This window comes from Acipenser ruthenus, chromosome 13 (genome assembly GCF_902713425.1).
Source record: "Acipenser ruthenus chromosome 13, fAciRut3.2 maternal haplotype, whole genome shotgun sequence".
Lineage (NCBI taxonomy): Eukaryota > Metazoa > Chordata > Actinopteri > Acipenseriformes > Acipenseridae > Acipenser > Acipenser ruthenus.
Genome location: NC_081201.1, coordinates 18,452,491 through 18,480,059, shown reverse-complemented (window position 1 = coordinate 18,480,059; position 27,569 = coordinate 18,452,491). Strand labels below are relative to the sequence as shown.

The following is a 27,569-nucleotide window of genomic DNA, read 5'->3' as shown; positions in this document are numbered from 1 at the left end:
GATACTCTTTAAAATAATTGCAAAACAGGTGCATTTCAAAAGAGGAATAATATATTTGTAAAGGTACAAACTAGTAATAAACTGTTATAAAAATGTATAGTAACTGCTTCTTCCTGGTTGCAAATAAGTATGCCAAAAGGTTAGCATCACCTAGAATATTAGGATTGAGACATAATAAAAAAAAAAAACTATATGAACATAATTTAGATATTTTATTTAACATTGTGTAATCAAAGAACTACACAATGATATCGCAAAAGTCTACCGGAAGCCATAATAGTAATGCAACAGTATTTCATGTTCGATTTTGAAATGTCACATTTTTAAATTTTTGTCCGTTTTTCGTTAGGTGTATGGAAAACTATAAAGCAGTGTTTAATTTAATATGTTAACGTAACATTATCCAGCAGGTTTCATTCGACTTTATGAAGCAAAATTAGTTAATTCTATAGGGTGATACGAAACCTTTGGCCAGAGCTGTTCTCACAAAATATTGTGCATAATATATGAAAGAAAGACAATATAAAGTGTCATGCTTTAAAAAACCTTACCAGCAAAGCTAGTGTCCTTATTTCCTGAAAAAGAGAGTTAAAAATAATGATGCACAAGAAAAGCCTGTAGAAGTATGAAGGATACAAGTGAAGCATGTAAATGAACTGGCCGGGCTACACTGTTGCATGCTGTGAAGAGGGATGGAAAGCCGTACCTGCAGCTTCTCATCCACATTGCTGTTGTAGTCGAGCATCTCTGTCTTTCCAGGTTCCCCTGCTGGACCGGGTGGACCCTGCAAAGAAGGATGCGGCGAGATTATAGGGCATACATAACTGTGCAATAACATGGTGATAGCTGGTTAACGATCTCTCTCTCTGCTCTCACATGGTATCTACTGCTGGAATAAGGGAGTAATTACATGTAAACTTCAATGGGCCCAATTGACTATTTTGCAAATATCCAATAATAATTATTTGCATAATTTTGAACATAATCAAAGTTTATTTTTACATAATCTTAGTCTACGGAAGGTGAGGGTAATGTTAATGTTCACAGAAGGTACTTACTCTTGGTCCAGATGGTCCTTCTGGTCCAGGAACTCCAGGGTCACCCTTAAACACAAAAAGGGAACAGTCAGGATCCAACACCAGGGTATAGATATGTATATAGGAGGCATCTGCTGAAATGCAGTAACCTTGATTCCAAAGATCCCGCTTACACAAGTTAAATTGTAATGACATGTAGTTACATAGTTACATAGTGGTTACATAGGACAGCAGTGTGGAGTAGTGGTTAGGGCTCTAGACTCTTGACCGGAGGGTCGTGGGTTAAATCCCAGGTGGGGGACACTGCTGCTGTACCCTTGAGCAAGGTACTTTACCTAGATTGCTCCAGTAAAAACCCAACTGTATAAATGGGTAATTGTATGTGAAAATAATGTGATATCTTGTAACAATTGTAAGTTGCCCTGGATAAGGGTGTCTGCTAAGAAATAAATAATAACAATAGTACATAGTTAAACTGTAATCACATGTACTTACATGGTACATATATAGTTCAAATGTTCATATTGGAAGTGTTAGAATACTTTCATGCTAATTATTTTACTGTCACTGGTGTAGTCGAGCCGGTACTTTTTTCGATGGGCAGAACCTTGACTTAAGAATTAACTTAAGAATCTTTACTGATTTGTTATGAAAATGCTAATATGGTGCCCGACCGATCTAATTCCGGTCCATGGGCACCGATGAAGCAATTTCTTTTCTGTGGGGAAATTAAATTAGTCTTTCTGCAGTATGCAATTGAATAGGCAATAGGAACAAAAAAAATCTGTGTCTGATTCCCTATGTGCCACTTTTGTTGGTACACGAGTCTCCGACAACCGGCGCATACTTTAAATGTTTGCAGAGTCAAGAATGACACACATCTCCTGTTCCTGCACAACTGTCTGATTCAGTCAGTCGTCCTTGTGATGCAATGACGATAACATTAGGACACTATATTACAAACTACAGTACTACTTTAAGAAGGCTAACAATTATTTTGTAAAAATGCTGACGAAGAAGACAGCAAAAGTGCATCCTACGACTGTGGACATAAACACTGGTTTAAAGCTGCTTTGTATATCGGTTAGTGCAGAGGCCCAGGGCTTAGTAAGGCACTTTGTGCCCTGGGAGTAACATTGTAAATTTGCAGGGAAAAAAAGTGTTAAGCTATGATTTGGTGGGAGAGGAATGAGGTGCCTATGAAAAAGTAACCAAATTGTGTTTTTTAAACCAGCCAAAAACTGCTACACATTTATTTAAAATAAAACAAAACACAGAGTAATATTAGAAACTCTTTATTTATTTATCTACTTTGCTTGTTTTTTCACACAATTTACAGTATCAAAACCGCTGCTATTCAGAATGTAGTGTAAAATGAAATTGTCGAGAACTGTCAGCGGATACAGTCTTTAAAAATAAATGTAAAAACAATTCTAATTGTACTGATACAATTAAATTGGCGACTGTGGCAGAGAAAGAATGAATCTTGGTTATAAATCTCTCTCCCGACCTGTGAGGGCGCTGTGTAAAGGGAACAGTGTGGCCCGGACTGGATGGTTTGGCAATTCATCCCACTGAAAGGTGGAAGTCGGCCATCTAGAAAGGGGGAGGAGCCATAGTACACCAAGCCATCGCTCCAGATGGCAATCGTGGATTGAAGGAAAAGTGATTGCACTCGCTAACCAAGGGGGCATGGCTGAAGGTACAAAAGGGGATGTGGCAAAGAGAACTGTTCCTTTGTTATGGTTGCAAGAGAATCGCTGTAACCGTGAGTGTTTTGTGTTTGTTTGTTTGTCGTTTGTCTGTTCACTATAAATCGTATTTCACCACTTGCACGTATAGCACTCACACTGGACTTATGATTGTGTTTGTGTTCTGTGTGTGTTTATATTCTGTTGATTATTTCAGGACTGAACCCTGTGGTTTTTACTGTGCAGCACACATTGCTGTGTATTGCCAGTGACTATTATATACAGTTGCCAAACGACCAGGATTATAAACAAATAAATGATTGTTTGGACCATGAACTTTGTTGTTTGTCATCTGTTTTACACCTGCGCACTGCAAACCACTTTGCCACAGCGACAAATAAAAAATAACCGCTGCGTTTGTGTGATTACTAATGTCATTTGACACAGAGTTTAAAAAAAAAAAAAGACCGGAGGACATGATATACTATACAGGAAATTGTGGTGATTGAAGTTCTGTGCTGGTGATGACTTCATAATCAAAAGGAATAGAAAAAATCATGCACGACAAACCACCAAAGACAGTATTTACCCACTAGATGCATTTAAAACAAGCCAAATTTGGCTGGAAAACCACAAATCTGGCAGCACTGATCAGGGGGGAGTAGCCTATAAATGTCACATGCGAGACGCATGCATTTCCTATTAAATGTTACCTTTCAATGTAGAAATAAAACGTGAATTCATTTTTTGGAAAATTAATAGTGTTAGCAGGACAACAACGTGGTGAAATGACCAATTCAGCCCATGTACTGTATCTCTTCATGATAGCATCTCATTACAGCAGCTGTACAGCCGGAGTTCAATAATAAGCCTGGGTAAGATACTGAGAGTCAAGACTCACCTTTAAGCCCTTGTCTCCTTTCTCCCCCTGCAAACAAACAACAATAAATGTAAATGCACATGTCATGGTTATTTCACACTTCATGGAATTGGACTCTTATTGTCTCATTGCTGCCCACACTGGGAAGGACTGCTGAAGTTTTAGTACATAAAAAGCAGACTAGACTGAGGTTCAAGCTCTGTCTTTTTCACACAGAGTGGTAGGTGTATGGAATGGATCAGAGGGGGTGGGTGTATGGAATGGATCGGAGGGGGTGGGTGTATGGAATGGATTGGAGAGGGTGGGTGTATGGAATGGATTGGAGAGGGTGGGTGTATGGAATGGATTGGAGGGTGTGGGTGTATGGAATGGATTGGAGGGGGTGGGTGTATGGAATGGATTGGAGAGGGTGGGTGTATGGAATGGATTGGAGAGGGTGGGTGTATGGAATTGATTGGAGAGGGTGGGTGTATGGAATGGATTGGAGGGGGTGGGTGTATGGAATGGATTGGAGGGGGTGGGTGTATGGAATGGGTTAGAGGGGGTGGGTGTATGGAATGGATTGGAGGGGGTGGGTGTATGGAATGGATTGGAGAGGGTGGGTGTATGGAATGGATGGAGAGGGTGGGTGTATGGAATGGATTGGAGGGGGTGGGTGGGTGTATGGAATGGATTGGAGAGGGTGGGTGTATGGAATGGATTGGAGGGGGTGGGTGTATGGAATGGATTGGAGGGGGTGGGTGTATGGAATGGATTGGAGGGGGTGGGTGTATGGAATGGATTGGAGGGGGTGGGTGGGTGTATGGAATGGATTGGAGAGGGTGGGTGTATGGAATGGATTGGAGGGGGTGGGTGTATGGAATGGATTGGAGGGGGTGGGTGTATGGAATGGATTGGAGGGGGTGGGTGTATGGAATGGATCGGAGAGGGTGGGTGTATGGAATGGATTGGAGGGGGTGGGTGTATGGAATGGATTGGAGAGGGTGGGTGTATGGAATGGATTGGAGAGGGTGGGTGTATGGAATGGATCGGAGAGGGTGGGTGTATGGAATGGATTGGAGGGGGTGGGTGTATGGAATGGATTGGAGAGGGTGGGTGTATGGAATGGATTGGAGGGGGTGGGTGTATGGAATGGATTGGAGAGGGTGGGTGTATGGAATGGATTGGAGAGGGTGGGTGTATGGAATGGATTGGAGGGGGTGGGTGTATGGAATGGATATTGGAGGGGGTAGGTGTATGGAATGGATTGGAGGGGGTGGGTGTATGGAATGGATTGGAGGGGGTGGGTGTATGGAATGGATTGGAGGGGGTGGGTGTATGGAATGGATTGGAGAGGGTGGGTGTATGGAATGGATTGAGCCGAATGGGCTCTTGTCGTTCGTAACTTTTTTAATGTTCTTTTATTTACCTAAATTATTGCATATGGAAAAAATATATATTGTTGATGTGTTGTTTTCGAGATTAATTGGTATATATATATATATATATATATATATATATATATATATATATATATATATATATATATATATATATATTGATATAAGCTTGGAATACTACTACGACTAATATCAATAATAATACTAATAAACAGGCAAACTGAAAGGGTTGGCGATGTAACAAAGAGCTTCACCTGCATCCCTGGCACGCCTGGCTCTCCTTTGATTCCATTGGCTGCAGTGCTCGGCTCGCCCTTCTCGCCCTGTGGGAGGGATGGTTTGAAATATCAATTTAAACGACACCAAACGGAGCAGCTTTAAAACATACTGTACGTCACAAATTGCTTGTTTCTTAGAAACAGTTAATGGCTATGAGAAAACAAAAACAAACAGGAGTTCTGTGGTCTGAAAACGTTGGTGGAAATACAATATGCAATGCCAATAACACTGAATGCAAGTGTCCCTGTGGAAATGTGCCACTGATTTGCCACTTGATCACTCTTTCTAGTCCATTGTCATTTCTTCACCTCAGTGTATGTTTTTTCATCCAGTGCCCCAGTGCTATTGGGCTCTGTTTTTCACTGTGCTGTAAAAAGTGAGGCAAGACTTTTTTTTAATTTAGTAAAGAAAAATGCTATAATCACACTTTCAGTAATCATGCCCTAGTATTCCACAGTAAAAGCAGAGCAAAGTGTAATAAAGCACATTAAAAGCACGATAAAGTATTGATAATCATTGTAAAGCCCAGAGTGATATGGTAAAGCATATTTTAAAACAATGGGAAAAGCAATGAGGAAAACTGAAAAATTACCATGCAGATGTACTGTGGTAAACGTTTCTAAAAGGCTCCTGTCTCGTAGTATTCTTTTACTCTTATATTATATTTTGATTTCATTTTGTATTGTTCTTAAACTGGAATTTCTGAGTTCCGACATGGCTGTCAGCTTGTTCTGCTTGATAAAGGTTACTGCGACCCTTATCCACAATTTCAAACCTGCAGACAGTCTGTTACTGTAATGTGTGGGTGTGTGGGCACAAGCACTACCGCGAAGAAAAGGACATGCCAGAAATGATGGGTCTGCCTGTATGAGTCAGTGTGTTCTGAATCAACCAGGCTTCATTAATGTTTGAAGATAACTAACAGTGATATATTACTGAGAGGAAAGAAAAACAAAAAACTCCTTATTTAAAACAATAATGGAAATGAATTCACGACAGGCCACATTCTAAATGTTATTTACTCCAACTTGTATTTGTTTTTTTCAAAAAGAAAGAAAGAAAAAAGAAGTCCAATTGCAATTCTGAAACAAACACAAAACTAGACTACTTACAAACCCTCAATGAAATGTTGCAACGTTGCAATGTTGAAATGTTGAAATGTTGAAACGTTGAAATGTTGCAGTGTTGAAATGTTGAAATGTTATAATGTTGCAGTGTTGAAATGTTGCAATATTGAAATGTTGCAGTGTTGAAATGTTGAAATGCTGAAATGTTGAAATGTTGCAATGTTGAAATGATGAAATGCTGAAATGTTGCAGTGTTGAAATGCTGAAATGCTGAAATGTTGCAGTGTTGAAATGTTGAAATGCTGAATTGCTGCAGTGATGAAATGTTGAAATGTTGCAGTGCTGAAATGTTGAAATGTTGCAGTGATGAAATGTTGAAATGCTGAAATGTTGAAATGTTGCAATGTTGAAATGCTGAAATGTTGCAGTGTTGAAATCTTGAAATGCTGAAATGTTGCAGTGATGAAATGTTGAAATGTTGAAATGTTGAAATGCTGAAATGTTGAAATGTTGCAATGTTGAAATGCTGAAATGCTGAAATGTTGCAGTGTTGAAATCTTGAAATGCTGAAATGTTGCAGTGATGAAATGTTGAAATGTTGAAATGTTGAAATGCTGAAATGTTGAAATGTTGCAATGTTGAAATGCTGAAATGCTGAAATGTTGCAGTGTTGAAATGTTGAAATGCTGAAATGTTGCAGTGATGAAATGTTGAAATGCTGAAATGTTGCAGTGTTGAAATGTTGAAATGCTGAAACGTTGAAATGTTGCAGTGTTGAAATGTTGAAATGTTGAAATGTTGCAGTGTTGAAATGTTGAAATTCTGCAGTGATGAAACGTTGAAATGTTGCAATGTTGAAATGTTGCAGTGTTGAAATGTTGAAATGTTGAAATGTTGCAGTGTTGAAACGTTTAAATGTTGCAGCGTTGAAATGTTGAAATGTTGAAATGTTATAATGTTGCAGTGTTGAAATGTTGAAATGTTGCAATATTGAAATGTTGCAGTGTTGAAATGTCGAAATGCTGAAATGTTGCAATGTTGAAATGTTGCAGTGTTGCAATGTTGCAGTGTTGCAATGCTGAAATGCTGAACTATTGCAGTGTTGAAATGTTGAAATGTTGCAGTGTTGAAATGTTGAAATGTTGAAATGTTAAAATGCTGAAATGCTGAAATGTTGCAGTATTGAAATGTTGAAATGCTGAAATGCTGCAGTGATGAAATGTTGAAATGTTGCAGTGCTGAAATGTTGAAATGTTGCAGTGATGAAATGTTGAAATGCTGAAATGTTGCAGTGTTGAAATGTTGAAATGCTGAAATGTTGAAATGTTGCAATGTTGAAATGCTGAAATGCTGAAATGTTGCAGTGTTGAAATCTTGAAATGCTGAAATGATGCAGTGTTGAAATTTTGAAATGCTGAAACGTTGAAATGTTGCAATGTTGAAATGTTGAAATGTTGAAATGCTGAAATGTTGAAATGTTGCAGTGTTGAAATGTTGAAATGTTGCAATGTTGAAATGTTGAAATGTTGAAATGTTGAAATGCTGAAATGTTGAAATGTTGCAGTGTTGAAATGTTGAAATTCTGCAGTGATGAAATGTTGTAATGTTGCAGTGTTGAAATGTTGAAATGTTGAAATGTTGAAATGCTGAAATGTTGAAATGTTGCAGTGTTGCAATGTTGCAAAGTTGAAATGTTGCAATGTTGCAATGTTGAAATGTTGAAATGTTGCAAAGTTGAAATGTTTCAATGCTGAAATGTTGCAGTGTTGAAATGTTGAAATGTTGCAATGCTGAAATGTTGAAATGTTGCAGTGTTGAAATGTTGCAATGCTGAAATGTTGAAATGTTGCAATGCTGAAATGTTGAAATGTTGCAGTGTTGAAATGTTGCAATGCTGAAATGTTGAAATGTTGCAGTGTTGAAATGTTGCAGTGTTGAAATGTTGCAATGTTGCAGTGTTGAAATGTTGCAATGTTGCAGTGTTGCAATGCTTAAATGCTGAAATGTTGCAGTGTTGAAATGTTGCAGTGTTGAAATGTTGCAATGTTGCAGTGTTGCAATGCTGAAATGTTGAAATGTTGAAATGTTGAAATGTTGCAGTGTTGAAATGTTGCATTGTTACAATGTTACAGTGTTGAAATGTTGCATTGTTACAATGTTGCAGTGTTGAAATGTTGCAGTGTTGCAATGCTGAAATGTTGAAATGTTGCAGTGTTGAAATGTTGCAGTGTTGAAATGTTGAAATGCTGAAATGCTGAAATGTTGAAATGTTGCAGTACTGAAATGTTGAAATGTTGCAGTGTTGAAATGTTGCAGTGTTGAAATGTTGAAATGCTGAAATGTTGCAGTGTTGAAATGTTGAAATGCTGAAATGTTGAAATGATGCAATGTTGAAATGCTGAAATGTTGCATTGTTGAAATGCTGAAATGCTGCAGTGATGAAATGTTGAAATGTTGCAGTGTTGAAATGTTGAAATGTTGAAATGTTGCATTGTTGAAATGTTGAAATATTACAATGTGGAAATGCTGAAATGCTGAAGTGTTGAAATGCTGAAATGTTGCAGTGATGAAATATTGAAATGCTGAAATGTTGCAGTGTTGAAATGTTGAAATGTTGAAATGTTGAAATGTTGCAATGTTGCAATGCTGAAATGTTGAAATGTTGCAATGTTGCAGTGTTGAAATGTTGAAATGTTGAAATGTTGAAATGTTGCAGTGTTGAAATGTTGCAATGTTGCAGTGTTGAAATGCTGAAATGTTGCAGTGATGAAATGTTGAAATGCTGAAATGTTGCAGTGATGAAATGTTGCAATGTTGCAGTGTTGAAATGCTGAAATGTTGCAGTGATGAAATGTTGAAATGCTGAAATGTTGCAGTGTTGAAATGTTGAAATTCTGCAGTGATGAAATGTTGTAATGTTGCAGTGTTGAAATGTTGAAATGTTGAAATGCTGAAATGTTGAAATGTTGCAGTGTTGCAATGTTGCAAAGTTGAAATGTTGCAATGTTGCAATGTTGAAATGTTGAAATGTTGACATGCTGAAATGTTTCAATGCTGAAATGTTGCAGTGTTGAAATGTTGAAATGTTGCAATGCTGAAATGTTGAAATGTTGCAGTGTTGAAATGTTGCAATGTTGAAATGTTGAAATGTTGCAATGCTGAAATGTTGAAATGTTGCAGTGTTGAAATGTTGCAATGCTGAAATGTTGAAATGTTGCAGTGTTGAAATGTTGCAATGTTGCAGTGTTGAAATGTTGAAATGTTGCAGTGTTGCAATGCTTAAATGCTGAAATTTTGCAGTGTTGAAATGTTGCAGTGTTGAAATGTTGCAATGTTGCAGTGTTGCATGCTGAAATGTTGAAATGTTGAAATGTTGAAATGTTGCAGTGTTGAAATGTTGCATTGTTACAATGTTGCAGTGTTGAAATGTTGCATTGTTACAATGTTGCAGTGTTGAAATGTTGCAGTGTTGCAATGCTGAAATGTTGAAATGTTGCAGTGTTGAAATGTTGCAGTGTTGAAATGTTGAAATGCTGAAATGCTGAAATGTTGAAATGTTGCAGTACTGAAATGTTGAAATGTTGCAGTGTTGAAATGTTGCAGTGTTGAAATGTTGAAATGCTGAAATGTTGCAGTGTTGAAATGTTGAAATGCTGAAATGTTGAAATGATGCAATGTTGAAATGCTGAAATGTTGCATTGTTGAAATGCTGAAATGCTGCAGTGATGAAATGTTGAAATGTTGCAGTGTTGAAATGTTGAAATGTTGAAATGTTGCATTGTTGAAATGTTGAAATATTACAATGTGGAAATGCTGAAATGCTGAAATGTTGAAATGTTGCAATGTTGCAGTGTTGAAATGTTGAAATGTTGCAATGTTGCAGTGTTGAAATGTTGAAATGTTGAAATGTTGCAATGTTGCAATGCTGAAATGTTGAAATGTTGCAATGTTGCAGTGTTGAAATGTTGAAATGTTGAAATGTTGCAATGTTGCAGTGTTGAAATGTTGAAATGTTGAAATGTTGAAATGTTGAAATGTTGCAGTGTTGAAATGTTGCAATGTTGCAGTGTTGAAATGCTGAAATGTTGCAGTGATGAAATGTTGAAATGCGGAAATGTTGCAGTGATGAAATGTTGCAATGTTGCAGTGTTGAAATGCTGAAATGTTGCAGTGATGAAATGTTGAAATGCTGAAATGTTGCAGTGTTGAAATGTTGAAATGCTGAAATGTTGCAGTGATGAAATGTTGAAATGCTGAAATGTTGCAGTGTTGAAATGTTGAAATGCTGAAATGTTGAAATGTTGCAGTACTGAAATGTTGAAATGTTGCAGTGTTGAAATGTTGCAGTGTTGAAATGTTGAAATGCTGAAATGTTGCAGTGTTGAAATGTTGAAATGCTGAAATGTTGAAATGATGCAATGTTGAAATGCTGAAATGTTGCAGTGTTGAAATGCTGAAATGCTGCAGTGATGAAATGTTGAAATGTTGCAGTGTTGAAATGTTGAAATGTTGAAATGTTGCATTGTTGAAATGTTGAAATATTACAATGTGGAAATGCTGAAATGCTGAAATGTTGAAATGCTGAAACGTTGCAGTGATGAAATATTGAAATGCTGAAATGTTGCAGTGTTGAAATGTCGAATTGCTGAAATGTTGAAATGTTGCAATGTTGAAATGTTGAAATGTTGAAATGTTGAAATGTTGCAGTGTTGAAATGTTGAAATGCTGAAACGTTGAAATGTTGCAGTGTTGAAATGTTGCAGTGTTGAAATGTTGCAGTGTTGAAATGTTGAAATGCTGAAATGTTGCAGTGTTGAAATGCTGAAATGTTGAAATGTTGCAGTGTTGAAATGTAGCAATGTTGCAGTGTTGAAATGTTGCAGTGTTGAAATGTTGCAATGTTGCAGTGTTGAAATGTTGAAATGTTGCAATGTTGCAGTGTTGAAATGTTGAAATGCTGAAACGTTGAAATGTTGCAGTGTTGAAATGTTGCAGTGTTGAAATGTTGCAGTGTTGAAATGTTGAAATGCTGAAATGCTGAAATGTTGCAGTGTTGAAATGCTGAAATGTTGAAATGTTGCAGTGTTGAAATGTAGCAATGTTGCAGTGTTGAAATGTTGCAGTGTTGAAATGTTGCAATGTTGCAGTGTTGAAATGTTGAAATGTTGAAATGTTGCAGTGTTGAAATGTTGAAATGTTGAAATGTTGAAATGCTGAAATGTTGAAATGTTGCAATGTTGCAGTGTTGAAATGTTGAAATGTTGCAATGTTGCAGTGTTGAAATGTTGAAATGTTGCAATGTTGCAATGCTGAAATGTTGAAATGTTGCAATGTTGCAGTGTTGAAATGTTGAAATGTTGAAATGTTGCAGTGTTGAAATGTTGCAATGTTGAAATGTTGCATTGTTGAAATGTTGAAATGTTGCATTGTTGAAATGTTGCAGTGTTGAAATGTTGAAATGCTGAAATGTTGCAGTGATGAAATGTTGCAATGTTGCAGTGTTGAAATGCTGAAATGTTGCAGTGATGAAATGTTGAAATGCTGAAATGTTGCAGTGTTGAAATGCTGAAATGCTGAAATGCTGAAATGTTGCAGTGTTGAAATGTTGAAATGCTGAAACGTTGAAATGTTGCAGTGTTGAAATGTTGCAGTGTTGAAATGTTGAAATGCTGAAATGCTGAAATGTTGCAGTGTTGAAATGTTGCAATGTTGGAGTGTTGAAATGTTGAAATGTTGCATTGTTGAAATGTTGAAATGTTGCATTGTTGAAATGTTGCATTGTTGAAATGTTGAAATGTTACAATGTCGAAATGTTGAAATGCTGAAATGTTGAAATGTTGCAGTGTTGAAATGTTGAAATGCTGAAACGTTGAAATGCTGCAGTGTTGAAATGTTGCAGTGTTGAAATGTTGAAATGCTGAAATGCTGAAATGTTGCAGTGTTGAAATGTTGCAATGTTGCAGTGTTGAAATGCTGAAATGTTGAAATGTTGCAGTGTTGAAATGTTGAAATGTTGCAGTGTTGCAGTGTTGAAATGTTGCATTGTTGAAATGTTGAAATGTTGAAATGTTGCAGTGTTGAAATGTTGAAATGTTGCAGTGTTGAAATGTTGAAATGCTGAAATGTTGCAGTGTTGAAATGTTGCAATGTTGCAGTGTTGAAATGCTGAAATGTTGAAATGTTGCAGTGTTGAAATGTTGCAATGTTGCAGTTTGAAATGTTGAAATGTTGCAATGTTGCAGTGTTGAAATGTTGAAATGTTGAAATGTTGCAATGTTGAAATGTTGAAATGTTGCAGTGTTGAAATGTTGAAATGCTGAAATGTTGCAGTGATGAAATGTTGAAATGCTGAAATGTTGCAGTGTTGAAATGCTGAAATGTTGAAATGTTGAAATGTTGCAATGTTGAAATGCTGAAATGCTGAAATGTTGCAGTGTTGAAATGTTGAAAAGCTGAAATGCTGCAGTGATGAAATGTTGAAATGTTGCAGTGTTGAAATGTTGAAATGCTGAAATGTTGAAATGTTGCAATGATGAAATGCTGAAATGTTGCAGTGTTGAAATCTTGAAATGCTGAAATGTTGCAGTGATGAAATGTTGAAACGTTGAAATGTTGCAGTGTTGAAATGTTGAAATGCTGAAATGCTGAAATGCTGAAATGTTGCAGTGTTGAAATGTTGCAGTGTTGAAATGCTGAAATGCTGAAATGTTGAAATGTTGCAGTGTTGAAATGCTGAAATGTTGAAATGTTGCAGTGTTGCAATGTTGCAGTGTTGCAATGCTGAAATGCTGAAATGTTGCAGTGTTGAAATGTTGCAATGTTGCAGTGTTGAAATGTTGCATTGTTGAAATGTTGAAATGTTACAATGTTGCAGTGTTGAAATGTTGAAATGTTGAAATGCTGAAATGCTGAAATGTTGAAATGTTGAAATGCTGAAATGCTGAAATGTTGAAATGCTGAAATGTTGAAATGTTGTTTATTTCTAGTTCTGTAACTTCACTGGGTGTTGTTTTCTTTGCTGAGGAAATAGAGCTTTGAGAATCTTTCACCCATAACAATAAAAACATTCATAGTTCTAATTTAGAAATACTAAATTAAAGTTATTATAAGAAACTTAAATGTTGAAAAATTAGGCATGGAATTTACTATGTTTCTTTTATTATTTCTTGCCCCATGATTGGACCCAAACCCTTTTCATACACAGCCAGCCATCTATCAGAGTTTAGTACAGCGCTTCTGTATGATGGTTCTGTGATTGTCCTCTCATTAGAACAGTCCAGATATGGAAGGAGGTACTGACCTTCGTTCCAGGGAAACCAGGCAATCCAGGCTCTCCAGGACTCCCTTTATCCCCCTGAGAAAATATTAAATATCTGTTATTTGACGAGCTTTGAGAGAATTCCCAACCCCTGGTGATTCTCCAGCATCCCCTGCATCCTGCGTGCGCCGGATTGTTGAACGAACGTTGGAGACAGTTTTTTGATATACATGTTGTCCCCATGCTCCACGCTTCAATTTAAAGTGTGATGACAATATGGTTAATGAACCTTTGAAATAAAAAAATATTTAAAAAAATGGTTAGGATTAATAGTTAAATGGAAATGTGACATGCTTTAGATTCTTATCGTGAAGGACCCCAACAACAAAGACAATGAATTAAAACAAAGAAAACCTTGTAAATGAAACCCAATGCAGTACACAATAAATACTGAAATGCAATGACATGGAATGGACGTGAAATTGTATAAAGCCAATGCTGACTTCCTCAAAGCCACTGCATACCTGGATTACACTAAACGCATGCAAGTAAACAACAATAAACAAAGAGTAAGTGCAGTTGACCAAATATCTGCAAAAAGGATTTCAAACAATGCTGCTTTTGCTTATATAGTTGTAATCCTTACAGCAGCTTTTAAAAAGTTGCAAAGTGTCATAAATCCTCAGGTCCAGTTGCTTGTTCTGGTATTTTTTAAGTGCTGCTACATGAATTATAGGGTTGGTCGGAAAATGTCAGGGGTGGCAATTTCAGCCGAATGTCCCAATATTATGCCAGTGGTCCAGCCTTCAGCTAGACATCTAGTATGAGTGTGTAGGAAAAAGACAGCAGTCCACATGCTTTTCCATGTGAACTATTCCAGTTGATGACCATGCTGTCAGTTGTTAGCTGAGGATGGCTGGTAAGGATGAAAGGCTATCTGTGGTGGGGAACAAAGACTGTGAGTCTCAAAGCTATTTAGTCCTAATCGTCATTCTACATTTCTAAAACAAACAACTCTGTACAAGCCTGTAAATTAGTTATTTCTGGTTTGGCAAATGAATTAGTTGCTTTTTTCCTTTAGAAAAAAATAACAATGATTTGGAAAAAATAACTTTATACAGCCCTGCCATTAGAATTGAATTTGAATTTACTATGACCATTTCTGCAGTAAAGCCCCTGAAATCAGTGTTTTCAGGATACTTCCTGAGAGGGCATTTACAAAAGATTTACAAATAAATGCATGGATGTTGCTTTTCTCAAATGCTCATAAAGTAATAGCCCACTTGCATTGACGTTTCACTCCTTGTCGGGTGTGATGGATTTGAACACACATGTTTTATGAGTGCAGTATGAGGACAGGATTTAAATCAGGGCGCTGCTTGTTTTCCTAATAGCATAATTTCTTGCTATTATCGGAATCACAATTCTTGCAACACCGTACAGTTGACGGGTGAAGCATGCAGGGGATAGTAAAGGTGGAGTGTGTGTTTGTGTGTGTGTGCCGGTGACCAGTGAAGCATGCAGCGATTGTTAAAAGGTGGAGTGTGTGTTTGTGCCAGTGATGGGTGAAGCATGCAGGGGATGGTAAAGGTGGAGTGTGTGTGTGTGTGTGTGTGTGTGTGTGTGTGTGTGTGTGTGTGTGTGTGTGTGTGTGTGTGCCGGTGACCAGTGAAGCATGCAGGGGATGGTAAAGGTGGAGTGTGTGTGTGCCAGTGCTGATGACGGATAGTAAAGCCATGCCCACATCAGGTCAGGTCTCCTACCCTATAACCTCTCTTCCCAGGAATACCGGGGATGCCAGCCTCTCCTGGTTTTCCAGGGTCTCCCTTTATGCACAAAAAGGAAGAAACGAAGAATCCAGTTACTATTGCCACTGCTAACATTGGATCCCATTCTATCAGGTGACAGCAAACCACCTCTTAAAGAAGAAATACAATGTTTCAGAGTGATCTGGTAGACAGGGTCAAAAAGAGGTCTATCAAAATACTGTATACTGTGTCTGCCCTTGTCTACTAAGGGTTCATCTGAGAACACAAACATTTCATATGTGACCCCTATGTGGTCCACTGGGCCACCTAGCTTCCTATTTGATAGTTTTTTTAATGGATGTATATAGAATAACAGCATGGGTGGGGGTTGGTCTAGACTTTGAGGAAACCTCTCACTGTTCCTCACGTCTTCGGAGCACTAGTGTAAAGCTGGATACCAATCTCCACGCTCCTCCACCCATATCTTCTACAGAAAGTGGCTGGCCTGCAGCACCTCAACAAGCACAATGGGACTGCATGCACGCGATTGCCATCTCTGAGGAACCCCTAATTTCTGTCTGGAGCGTGTCCCTCATGCTCAATCTCACCTCCTGCACACAGTCATTTTTTTTGCAAAAAACTAAACTGTAATCGTTTCCTCTTCTTTTGTTACTAAGTGATTTTTAAAAGCTATCCAGTGGCACTACAATGGCAGTACAATATGGTTGTGTGCTGAGAGGAAATGGCAGCACAAAGACAGCGACAATGATATAACAATGTTATTTTGCATCTGTTGCAGTAATATACATCATGGTTTTTTTCTTATTGTTTGCATTGTTTATTCAGCTTCTAATGAATGCAGTATCTTCTTTTTTAAAGTAGAGTTTTAACTCCTCATTGTCCAGTCCATTTTGTGTTGCTGAGTCACACACACAGACACTGCAAGAAATTAACTGTTGTGTCTGGATTTGCCTAATTAAAAAAGTTGGAAAGAAAATGCCTTGGCTGGAACGCGTCTCGCTTTAGTAAATTCCATCGCTACCGAATGGATCTTAAAGTTTATTAATTCTGAAAAGTCCAAAATCGCTACAACAGTAATATAAATATACAAGAATGAAAGAATAGTTCAAATATTTCCCACCGACTCTGTGCATTGAACAGCTGAATCAACATGCTTCTGTATGTGTATAGATTTTAATGTATATTCCAGAAGCTTGCTATCTGCCTGGACCAGTTCTCTGGGCTCAGCTGGGAAGAGAGCACTTGAGTGCCAGTGCTAATGTGGGGCTGGAACTTCCAGCAGCACACAATACAATCCTGTGTAACCCTGTCACACAGGTACAGTGCAGGTCAGGGGAGTATCCTGTGTAACCCTGTCACACAGGTACAGTGCAGGTCAGGGGAGTATCTTGTCTAACCCTGTCACACAGGTACAGTGCAGGTCAGGGGAGTATCTTGTCTAACCCTGTCACACAGGTACAGTGCAGGTCAGGGGAGTATCCTGTGTAACCCTGTCACACAGGTACAGTGCAGGTCAGGGGAGTATCCTGTCTAACCCTGTCACACAGGTACAGTGCAGGTCAGGGGAGTATCTTGTGTAACCCTGTCACACAGGTACAGTGCAGGTCAGGGGAGTATCCTGTGTAACCCTGTCACACAGGTACAGTGCAGGTCAGGGGAGTATCCTGTGTAACCCTGTCACACAGGTACAGTGCAGGTCAGGGGAGTATCCTGTGTAACCTTGTCACACAGGTACAGTGCAGGTCAGGGGAGTATCCTGTGTAACCCTGTCACACAGGTACAGTGCAGGTCAGGGGAGTATCTTGTCTAACCCTGTCACACAGGTACAGTGCAGGTCAGGGGAGTATCCTGTGTAACCCTGTCACACAGGTACAGTGCAGGTCAGGGGAGTATCCTGTGTAACCCTGTCACACAGGTACAGTGCAGGTCAGGGGAGTATCCTGTCTAACCCTGTCACACAGGTACAGTGCAGGTCAGGGGAGTATCCTGTCTAACCCTGTCACAGGTACAGTGCAGGTCAGGGGAGTATCCTGTCTAACCCTGTCACACAGGTACAGTGCAGGTCAGGGGAGTATCTTGTCTAACCCTGTCACACAGGTACAGTGCAGGTTCAGGGGAGTATCCTGTCTAACCCTGTCACACAGGTACAGTGCAGGTCAGGGGAGTATCCTGTGTAACCCTGTCACACAGGTACAGTGCAGGTCAGGGGAGTATCCTGTCTAACCCTGTCACACAGGTACAGTGCAGGTCAGGGGAGTATCCTGTCTAACCCTGTCACACAGGTACAGTGCAGGTCAGGGGAGTATCCTGTCTAACCCTGTCACACAGGTACAGTGCAGGTCAGGGGAGTATCCTGTGTAACCCTGTCACACAGGTACAGTGCAGGTCAGGGGAGTATCCTGTCTAACCCTGTCACACAGGTACAGTGCAGGTCAGGGGAGTATCCTGTCTAACCCTGTCACACAGGTACAGTGCAGGTCAGGGGAGTATCCTGTCTAACCCTGTCACACAGGTACAGTGCAGGTCAGGGGAGTATCCTGTGTAACCCTGTCACACAGGTACAGTGCAGGTCAGGGGAGTATCCTGTGTAACCCTGTCACACAGGTACAGTGCAGGTCAGGGGAGTATCCTGTGTAACCCTGTCACACAGGTACAGTGCAGGTCAGGTGTGGCGACCGCCACATAAATGATGTTAAAAATACATCATCATCTGTTCTTTAATTAGAATGGATTATACCTGGCCAGGTGTGGCGGAGTGTCCCGCCCCTATTTATTATTATTTGTATTTTTGTTTGCGGCGCGGGTAAAAGCACCGCGTCTTTTATTATTATTTAAAAACCCCGTGAGGATGCATGGCTGATCAGCTACTGATTACTTAAATAGCTGACAGTCATGCATCCTTACCAAACGCGTGCAGACTCTGGCCGGGGGATAATAAGATAATTACCAACTAGTTAATCCCTCGGCCAGAGTATATAAACCAGCAGCTCTCTGCACTTGATGTTGGGGTGTTGGAGTAGAGAGTACGGGGAGCGGAGAGAAGGAATAATATTTAAAAAACAATTGCTAATACGTGCTGGATAATCCAGCACGGCACTTACTTGTTTGTTTATTTATTCGTTTGGCCCTCGTGCCCTTTTGTTTGTATTTTGTTTAAATCTTTTGTTTATTTATTATTAAATACGCTGAGTGCTTTGGCACTCGGTTTCACCCGCCCATCCACTGTTTGGAGTCAGTTACTTCCTGGTCCGTGACGTCATCCACCACACCACTGCGAGCCAGACTGTCACACCAGGTTAGAATAAATTGTTCATTTCTGCCTTGTTTATTAGCCTATCTCCCGTTTGGCTTAGTGGTCCAGGCTTGGGGGGGATTCATCGGGGTTCATTTTATTTCTTTTTTCTATGTGAAGGCTCTTATATTCTGCCAGTTACGGTAATTGTTTTAATTCAAGCCACCTGGTTTCATTGATAAAGAGCGTATTGTGGGAAATGAGAGGATGGCCTGAAAGGAGAGCTGAGTGTCGTTTGCAGTTTTGTTGCGGTTTCTTTTTTGCTTTTTAAATTATTTAAGCTTATCTAGAAACGATGTAACATTTTTTATGGAGTGTCACTGAGCTAATTGTCCCGAATACAGCTTTGGAATACCGTTCGTTTTATATGGATTATTTGAAACTGAAGAAAACAGATTGATTTACGTCCCAGGAACAACGCGCAGCCGGTCCTCGGACACACGGCAGGAAGGGGTGAGACGGTCTGTTAAAACTTTCTTTTTTGTGCTGGACAATGCTGGATTACAATTTTTTTTTTTTTTCTTCATAGTACTATGGGCGTTTATTTTGATACTTTATTTTTCTCTGGAATATGTTTTTTGCAAGTTTGTTTTGTTTTGAAGCACGTTTGACTTTGTTTTTTGGATTGACTTTGTTTGGTTTGTTTTTTTTCTGCAATAAGGAACTTTATAACCGCATTAATTTACATGGACTGGTTAATTTTTGTTAATACTACTTCATTGTGTTTCAAGCTGTTTTTGCGAATCGTTTTTACCAGTAATACCCAGGGTTAACAGGGTCATTTTGACTGTTTACTGTATTACTTGCTGTTTCACTGCCAAAATATTTATATCAGTGTATACACTATGCATTCTATTGTGCTATGAGGTTTCTTAGAGCAATGTTTAAGGTATATTTTGCTTCCTTTGTATCGACATTGTACTGTTCTACAGTTTTTTGCCACTATAAAAAGGTTACTGAAGATTATGACACTCTTACCCACGAACTTTTGGTCCCATTATTTGCTGTCAATCAGTCTTTAATTATCTGTTTTTGAAAACAGTTAGTCTTGGCTTGTGTCTTAAAAGTCTGGTTGTTACAGAATTGGTGGCCCGTACGGGGACCTGGGTTACGTTTAGAGTGGTGTGTTATTGTTTACAGGCTTTTTTAATTGTGATTTAAAAGTAAAAAAAAAGTAAAATGTCTGTATTAGGAAGTGAAACATTAACTCTTGAGCATTTTAATTTTGCTGCGGCTCCGTTTGTAACCAGACGTGAACCAGTGTCGGAACTGATTGATTCCCTAGATGAGCTTTATTTAGATAATTTAGAACGAGCAGAAGGAGAGTTGGAAGGTAACCTGTCCCAATTGGAAAATGAAGGGGTGTTAGATCAGGCCCTTAATTTATCAGTTGATGTAGATCAAGTGCGGGAGAAGCTTGATGATTTAAGCAAACATTTTAAGGAGTCCCAGGAAAGTCAGATTAATAGAGAAGAGTCATTAAGAGGCTATATAGATCAGAGATTTGAGAATGTAGAGAATTATGTAAAATCTGCCCTTGCTAAGCTGGAGAGGTCTGTGGTGAAATGTTTGCGTCGTAGAGAAGAAATATGGCAGGAGGAAATGAAGCAATTAAAGAGACAGGCTAGTACACCCTGCGTGTCATTTGGATCATCGTTAGCATTTCCTCGAACCCAGCCGGTGGCTTCACATGCCAGAGAGGAGGAACGTCAATCTACGTCATCGATAGTACAAAGAGAGAACACCAGTATGATGGCTGGTAAGCTCCCTATTCGAATTAATTTCCCAGAGTTCGGTGAGAAGGCTGAAGAGAAAGATGCGATTGGATACATTGAAAGGTGTGAAGAGTTTTTAGCTCTGCGTCCTTTGTCAGATCTTGAAATAATTGCTACCCTCTCTTCGGTTCTTAAGGGTCCAGCCAAGAGTTGGTGGTTGGCCGAACGTCAGACCATAAAGAATTGGGGTCAGTTTAAAACTATGTTCCTGAGAGCATTTCTACCTGCCGATTTTCAAACCATGATTGAAGACAAGCTCCGTGACAGAGTGCAAGCGCCAGGGGAAAGCATACAAGACTTTGCCTACGATTATCGCGCTCTCTGTATAAAGTGGAAGGCGGATATGGAAGAAACAGAAGTAATACGCAGGATATTAAATAATTGCAATCCAAAGCTGGCCAGCTCACTGCGTGGTACTGTCACTTCTGTTGCTGAGCTCGTAAAAGTTGGAACAATGGTAGAGAGAGATTGGTCGTTTCAAAAGGAATATTGGGCTAAAGTCAACAACCAGTCAACTGAACGTTCAGACAAGAGGGGAGCTAAAAGTTTTATGAAAAAGCAAACTGAAGTAGGAGTGGTGCAAAGCTTGAAGATTCCCGAAGATGATACGAATATTCTAAAGCTTTTGGTCGTTCAGATCAGCATGGGAAACATGCAAAGTCCAGCTTTGTTGGATACAGGCTGCACTTACACCTTGATGAAGAATCAACTCTGGCAGCAGATTCGGAAACCTGGAGAGTCGCTCATACCATGTGAGGAGCAGGCTTTCGTCCTGGCAGATGGGCGTACTTACGGGGCTGTGGGGAAGATCCTGCTGTTGTATAATTTCCATGGCGTCAAATGGAAAATTGATACTTATGTCATGGAGGACCAACATCTAATTTTTCCTTTGGTTTTGGGGCTTGATTTCCTTCAAAGAACTAACACAAAAATTGACATGTACAGAAAATCATATGGAGTTTGGCAGCGAGACGGCTATAAGTATTGTCCATTCCTTGCGAAGCCCGAGTGGGAGGCAGTCTGGGATGCACAACGAAGCTCTATACTACCTAAGCAGTGCATATACTTTGCAATTTCACGGCCATTATTGGACAGAGGGGTTACACTTCCAACTACGTTGCTGACTGTGAGGGAAGAATCCTTGTGCCAGGAGCCGGTACAGGAACTGATAGAACAGTGGCCGTCCGTGTGTACGTCCAGTCTGGGAATGACTACGGTGACTAAACATTCTATTATTACTACTGATGAAGTTGCCATACGTAGTAAAGCTTATCGGGTATCGCCACTCAAGAAAGAGTTGATTGAACAGCACTTGAAGAAAATGAAGGAGAAAAACCTCATAGAACCATCATCTTCAGCATGGGCAGCTCCTGTGGTCCTTGTGCCAAAAAAAGATGGCACTTACAGGTTTTGTGTGGATTACCGGCGTTTAAATGCAAAAACGGTGTTTGATGCCTATCCCATGCCCCAAGTGCATGACATTTTAGAGTCTCTGAGTGGTGCTGGAGTCTTTAGCACACTGGACTTGCGCTCTGGTTATTGGCAAGTTGCTATGGCTGAAAGTAGCAAACAGAAAACCGCATTCATTACACCATTTGGACTTTATCAATTCAAGGTTATGCCATTTGGACTTAATAACGCAGCTGCTACTTTCCAGAGGTTAATGGAGCGTGTTTTAGGAGAACTGAAGGGCAATTGCTGTTTTGTATACATTGACGACATTATCATTTATTCACCAAATAATCAAGAACATGTAAAAGACCTCCAATGTGTTTTTAAAAAATTACTTCAAGCCCATCTTACCCTTAACATGGAGAAATGTCAGTTCTTCAAGAAGTCGTTGAAGTTCCTAGGACATATTGTCTCTGAAGCGGGAATACGGGTAGATGCTGACAAGGTCAGTGCCATTCAAGAGTATCCAGCACCAACTAACATCAAAGAAGTTCAGCGATTTTTAGGACTCGCCGGGTGGTATCACAAATTCATTCCACAATTTGCTGATAGAGCTGCCCCACTGAATAACCTAAAAAGGAAAGGAGTGCTGTGGGAGTGGACACCAGCCTGTGAAGCTAGTTTTGAAGACCTCAAGAAAGCTCTTCAGTCATCTGACGTGTTGGCTCACCCAGACTTCACGTTACCTTTTCGGATTTATACTGACGCCAGTGAGGTGGGGCTAGGTGCTGTTTTAACACAGGTGCAAAGGAACGAGAAAGTAATCGCTTATGCATCACGCCTTCTTAACGGGGCTGAAAAAAACTACTCTACTTCCGAGAAGGAATGTCTAGCGGTGGTCTGGGCTGTAGAAAAATGGAAGCATTACTTGGAAGGTCCTCATTTTGAAGTAGTCACTGATCATGCTGCTTTATCATGGGCTTTTAATGCACCTAAAGCTTCTTCCCGGTTGACCAGATGGACATTGAGATTGCAGCAATTTAATTTTACTGTTCTTTATAGGAAAGGAACGCTCAATGTGGTACCTGATGCTTTATCACGAGGTCCATGTTCAGATAAAGCTATCGTGTCTGTCTGTATGGACAGAGAACAATGTTCTTCTGATATACCTGCCACTCTGGATGAAATTGCAGAGGCTCAGGCACGTGATATTTCTATCAACACGTTGCTAAAGGAAGGACTGTCACGACAAGGTGGGAAACAAGAACGCATTTCCTTTGTGGAGACTCAAGGACTAGTATATAGGAAAGCACTCATGGGTGATGGTGGAGTGCGATACCAGCTGGTGGTACCAACTTCGATGAGGCCAACATTTCTGCAGTATTACCATGATAATCCACTCGGAGGACATCTAGGACGGATGAAAACTTTACTCCGCATTCTGAAAGTGGCGTGGTGGCCGTCTGTGCGCAGCGACACCTGGAAGCATTTAAAACAATGCATGATTTGTCAGAAATATAAGCCGTCCAATGTGAAGCCGGCTGGGTTGCTTCAATCTACCCATGTTTCTGAGCCTGCAGAAATGATGGGTGTTGATTTGATGGGTCCATTCCCAAGAAGCAAAAAAGGCAATACATTTCTTCTAGTAGTCATTGACTATTATTCGAAGTGGGTGGAAATGTTTGCTTTGAAGGACAGTAAAACCATGAAAATTGCTCGCATTCTTATTAATGAAATTTTTACGAGATGGGGAACACCTCGTTTTTTGGTTTCTGATCGGGGACCTCAATTCACAAGTCAGCTTCTAGTTGATGTCTGTAGGACCTGGAGGGTTATTAAAAAGTTGACCACAGCTTACCATCCTCAAACCAACCTTACGGAACGGGCTAATCGCACAATCAAGAGTATGATCGCCTCCTATGTAGGGGAAAACCATCAATGTTGGGATGAGTTCCTGTCAGAATTCCGTTTTGCTATTAACTCCGCCAAACAGGAAACCACGGGTTACTCTCCAGCTGAGCTTGCGGTCGGGCGTTGTCTTAAAGGGCCTCTTGACCGTCTCATTTCTGTGCCGCCTTTGCCTGGTTCAAAACAGTATTCTGTTTTGGAGCGCCAGCATCAATTAGCAGAAGAGGTGAGAAAGCATGTGCAGGGAGCTCAGGCCAAGCAGGCTAAATACTACAATGTTAATAGGAAGCAGACAAGTTATCAGGACAATGATTATGTCTGGGTTAGAGCACACCCGCAGTCAGAAGCAGCAAGTAAATTTTCAGCTAAACTGGCACCTAGATGGTTGGGCCCAGTTAAGATAATAAAAAAATTGGGCCCAGTAAACTATGAAATACAGTGGATGAACCCAACTCAGAAGGTTGATGTGGTGAATGTGGTTAATTTAAAACCATATTTCGGGGGCAGATCCCCCTGTACCCACGGTGGGGGGGGGGGGGGGGGGGACTATGTGGCGACCGCCACATAAATGATGTTAAAAATACATCATCATCTGTTCTTTAATTAGAATGGATTATACCTGGCCAGGTTAGAATAAATTGTTCATTTCTGCCTTGTTTATTAGCCTATCTCCCGTTTGGCTTAGTGGTCCAGGCTTGGGGGGGATTCATCGGGGTTCATTTTATTTCTTTTTTCTATGTGAAGGCTCTTATATTCTGCCAGTTACGGTAATTGTTTTAATTCAAGCCACCTGGTTTCATTGATAAAGAGCGTATTGTGGGAAATGAGAGGATGGCCTGAAAGGAGAGCTGAGTGTCGTTTGCAGTTTTGTTGCGGTTTCTTTTTTGCTTTTTAAATTATTTAAGCTTATCTAGAAACGATGTAACATTTTTTATGGAGTGTCACTGAGCTAATTGTCCCGAATACAGCTTTGGAATACCGTTCGTTTTATATGGATTATTTGAAACTGAAGAAAACAGATCGATTTACGTCCCAGGAACAACGCGCAGCCGGTCCTCGGACACACGGCAGGAAGGGGTGAGACGGTCTGTTAAAACTTTCTTTTTTGTGCTGGACAATGCTGGATTACAATTTTTTTTTTTTTTCTTCATAGTACTATGGGCGTTTATTTTGATACTTTATTTTTCTCTGGAATATGTTTTTTGCAAGTTTGTTTTGTTTTGAAGCACGTTTGACTTTGTTTTTTGGATTGACTTTGTTTGGTTTGTTTTTTTTCTGCAATAAGGAACTTTATAACCGCATTAATTTACATGGACTGGTTAATTTTTGTTAATACTACTTCATTGTGTTTCAAGCTGTTTTTGCGAATCGTTTTTACCAGTAATACCCAGGGTTAACAGGGTCATTTTGACTGTTTACTGTATTACTTGCTGTTTCACTGCCAAAATATTTATATCAGTGTATACACTATGCATTCTATTGTGCTATGAGGTTTCTTAGAGCAATGTTTAAGGTATATTTTGCTTCCTTTGTATCGACATTGTACTGTTCTACAGTTTTTTGCCACTATAAAAAGGTTACTGAAGATTATGACACTCTTACCCACGAACTTTTAGTCCCATTATTTGCTGTCAATCAGTCTTTAATTATCTGTTTTTGAAAACAGTTAGTCTTGGCTTGTGTCTTAAAAGTCTGGTTGTTACACAGGGGAGTATCCTGTGTAACCCTGTCACACAGGTACAGTGTGGAGGGGAGTATCCTGTGTAACCCTGTCACACAGGTACAGTGTGGAGGGGAGTATCCTGTGTAACCCTGTCACACAGGTACAGTGTGGAGGGGAGTATCCTGTGTAACCCTGTCACACAGGTACAGTGTGGAGGGGAGTATCCTGTGTAACCCTGTCACACAGGTACAGTGTGGAGGGGAGTATCCTGTGTAACCCTGTCACACAGGTACAGTGCAGGTCAGGGGGCGGGGGCGGGGGGGATTACCGTACCTTTTGTGCTGGAGGGCCCCGCAAACCCGGCTCCCCCTGGATAGATAAAGGAAGAAAGAAAAGAAAAAAGAGAGTAAAATAATGAAAAGAAAGACAGTGAGAAAGACAGGGGGTTGGTGGTTTGGGTTGGGGGGATGGTAACAGGTTGGTGATTTGGGTTGGGGGTTGGTGGTTAGGGTTGCAGGGTTGGTGGTTGGGTTTGGGGGATGGTAGGGGGTTGGTGATTTGGGTTGGGGGTTGGTGGTTGGGGTTGGGGGGATGGTACGGGGGTTGGTGGTTGGGTGTTGGGGTTGGGGGATGGTAGAGGGTTGGTGGTTGGGGTTCGGGGGATGGTAGCAGGTTGGTGATTTGGGTTGGGGGTTGGTGGTTAGGGTTGCAGGGTTGGTTGTTGGGTTTGGGGGGATGGTACGGGGGTTGGTGGTTGGGTGTTGGGGGGATGGTGGTTGGGGTTGGGGGTTGGTAGGCGGATTGGTTGCTGGAGTTGGGTTTGGGGATTGGAGTGGGCATTGGGAGGGGCAGGGGGGTCACCCTTGTGGAGTACCTTCACTCCTGGTTTCCCTGGCATTCCAGGCATTCCCCGCTCTCCCTAGAACAGGGCAAAGACAACAGTCTCTTTAACAGGGAAAACTGCATCTATCTATCTATCTATCTATCTATCTATCTATCTATCTATCTATCTATCTATCTATCTATCTATCTATTGTTTTTAAATGGGTGTCAGTTTTATTTTTCTTGCACTGCGGTGGGGAAACAACTCCTAATAAAACAAAACAAAGAAAATAAAGCTCGATCTCAGCTGGAGCACTAACTAAACAATACTTCGGGCGGCCACTGTCTGACGTCAGGATGGATAAGCCGTTTACCCAACTAAACAATACAAATCAAAACAGTTCATACATTCCCCTTAGAAAATACACATATACTGTGACTACTTTAATTATTGACAAGTATAGTATTAATACAAACATGTCTCTCATTTTTTGGTTTCTTTCTTTTAGTTTGGCTTCCTCAATGCACGCACGGTTCCACTTCCACTTCCACTTCCACTTCCTTACTCCTCTATACCCCAACATAAAGCTTTCGGCTAAACCCTTTTTATCGAGGTGTTGACCATTAACCTTAATTTGTTAATGAAACAAGCAACGATGGATTTTCCAAAGGCATGCACACATGTGGGAACTCATGACACCTAGTGGTCACTCACTACACTGCAGGGAACAAAGTTCTTCTCATTCTCAAACTGACATAATGATTCTGCAGCACTTCACCAAACTATCCATCTATCTATCTATCTATCTATCTATCTATCTATCTATCTATCTATCTATCTATCTATCTATCTAGCTAGCTAGCTAGCTAGCTATCTATCTCTAACACACTGGTATTGTAATAGCAGCTCTTAAGTGTTAAGCTTTAGAGTTCAGTGGCCTATGAAGTGAAAAGTTCTGCTGGGATGAAGCTCCACTCCTGTTTACACGACATTTCACACAGCAGAAGAGGAGAAAGGGGAAACAATAAAAGTCCTAGTGCCACTAGAAACATATGACTTCATAAAGCTGGAACAAAGAGTTTCATAATAGGAACCTCATGATGGATGGGTGAAAACTACTGGCAGCTTTTCAAATAGCTGGGAGCTTGGGAGCATAGCAAGTGGATTTCCAGATCTGTGCTTTTTATAAGTGCTGCAGCAGGTGTGTGCCGGTCTATGAGAGAGGAGCGGGGCTGACAGGCTGTGCCAGACGCATTGCTGTGAACCTGTTAGGGGGCTCTGGTTTCAGGGTCACGAGGAGATGAAAGGGCTTCTGCTGTCGGTACTTAACTGGAGATGGGCAAGGCTCTCTCCCAT

The 27,569-nt window shown here is 40.2% G+C and overlaps 1 protein-coding gene and 1 long non-coding RNA gene across 3 annotated transcripts in view; one reads left to right on the top strand and one right to left on the bottom strand.

Annotated features, from left to right (window-relative positions):
• The window catches only part of col13a1 (collagen, type XIII, alpha 1), a 92,536-nt gene that overhangs the window by 26,305 nt on the left and 38,662 nt on the right, over nt 1-27,569 (bottom strand). For both annotated transcript variants that reach the window (XM_059035697.1, XM_059035696.1), the window contains 9 exons: nt 26,265-26,309; nt 25,724-25,759; nt 15,355-15,417; nt 13,634-13,687; nt 5,242-5,310; nt 3,630-3,656; nt 1,059-1,103; nt 707-784; nt 552-575 (listed from right to left, as the gene is read on the bottom strand). In XM_059035697.1, the coding sequence (XP_058891680.1) occupies nt 552-575; nt 707-784; nt 1,059-1,103; nt 3,630-3,656; nt 5,242-5,310; nt 13,634-13,687; nt 15,355-15,417; nt 25,724-25,759; nt 26,265-26,309 (441 nt within the window). The remainder of the gene's footprint in view (nt 1-551; nt 576-706; nt 785-1,058; nt 1,104-3,629; nt 3,657-5,241; nt 5,311-13,633; nt 13,688-15,354; nt 15,418-25,723; nt 25,760-26,264; nt 26,310-27,569) is intronic.
• LOC131740207 (uncharacterized) lies at nt 18,032-19,629 on the top strand. The gene is made up of 2 exons (XR_009330832.1): nt 18,032-18,105; nt 18,656-19,629. It is a non-coding gene; the product is annotated as an uncharacterized LOC131740207 (long non-coding RNA).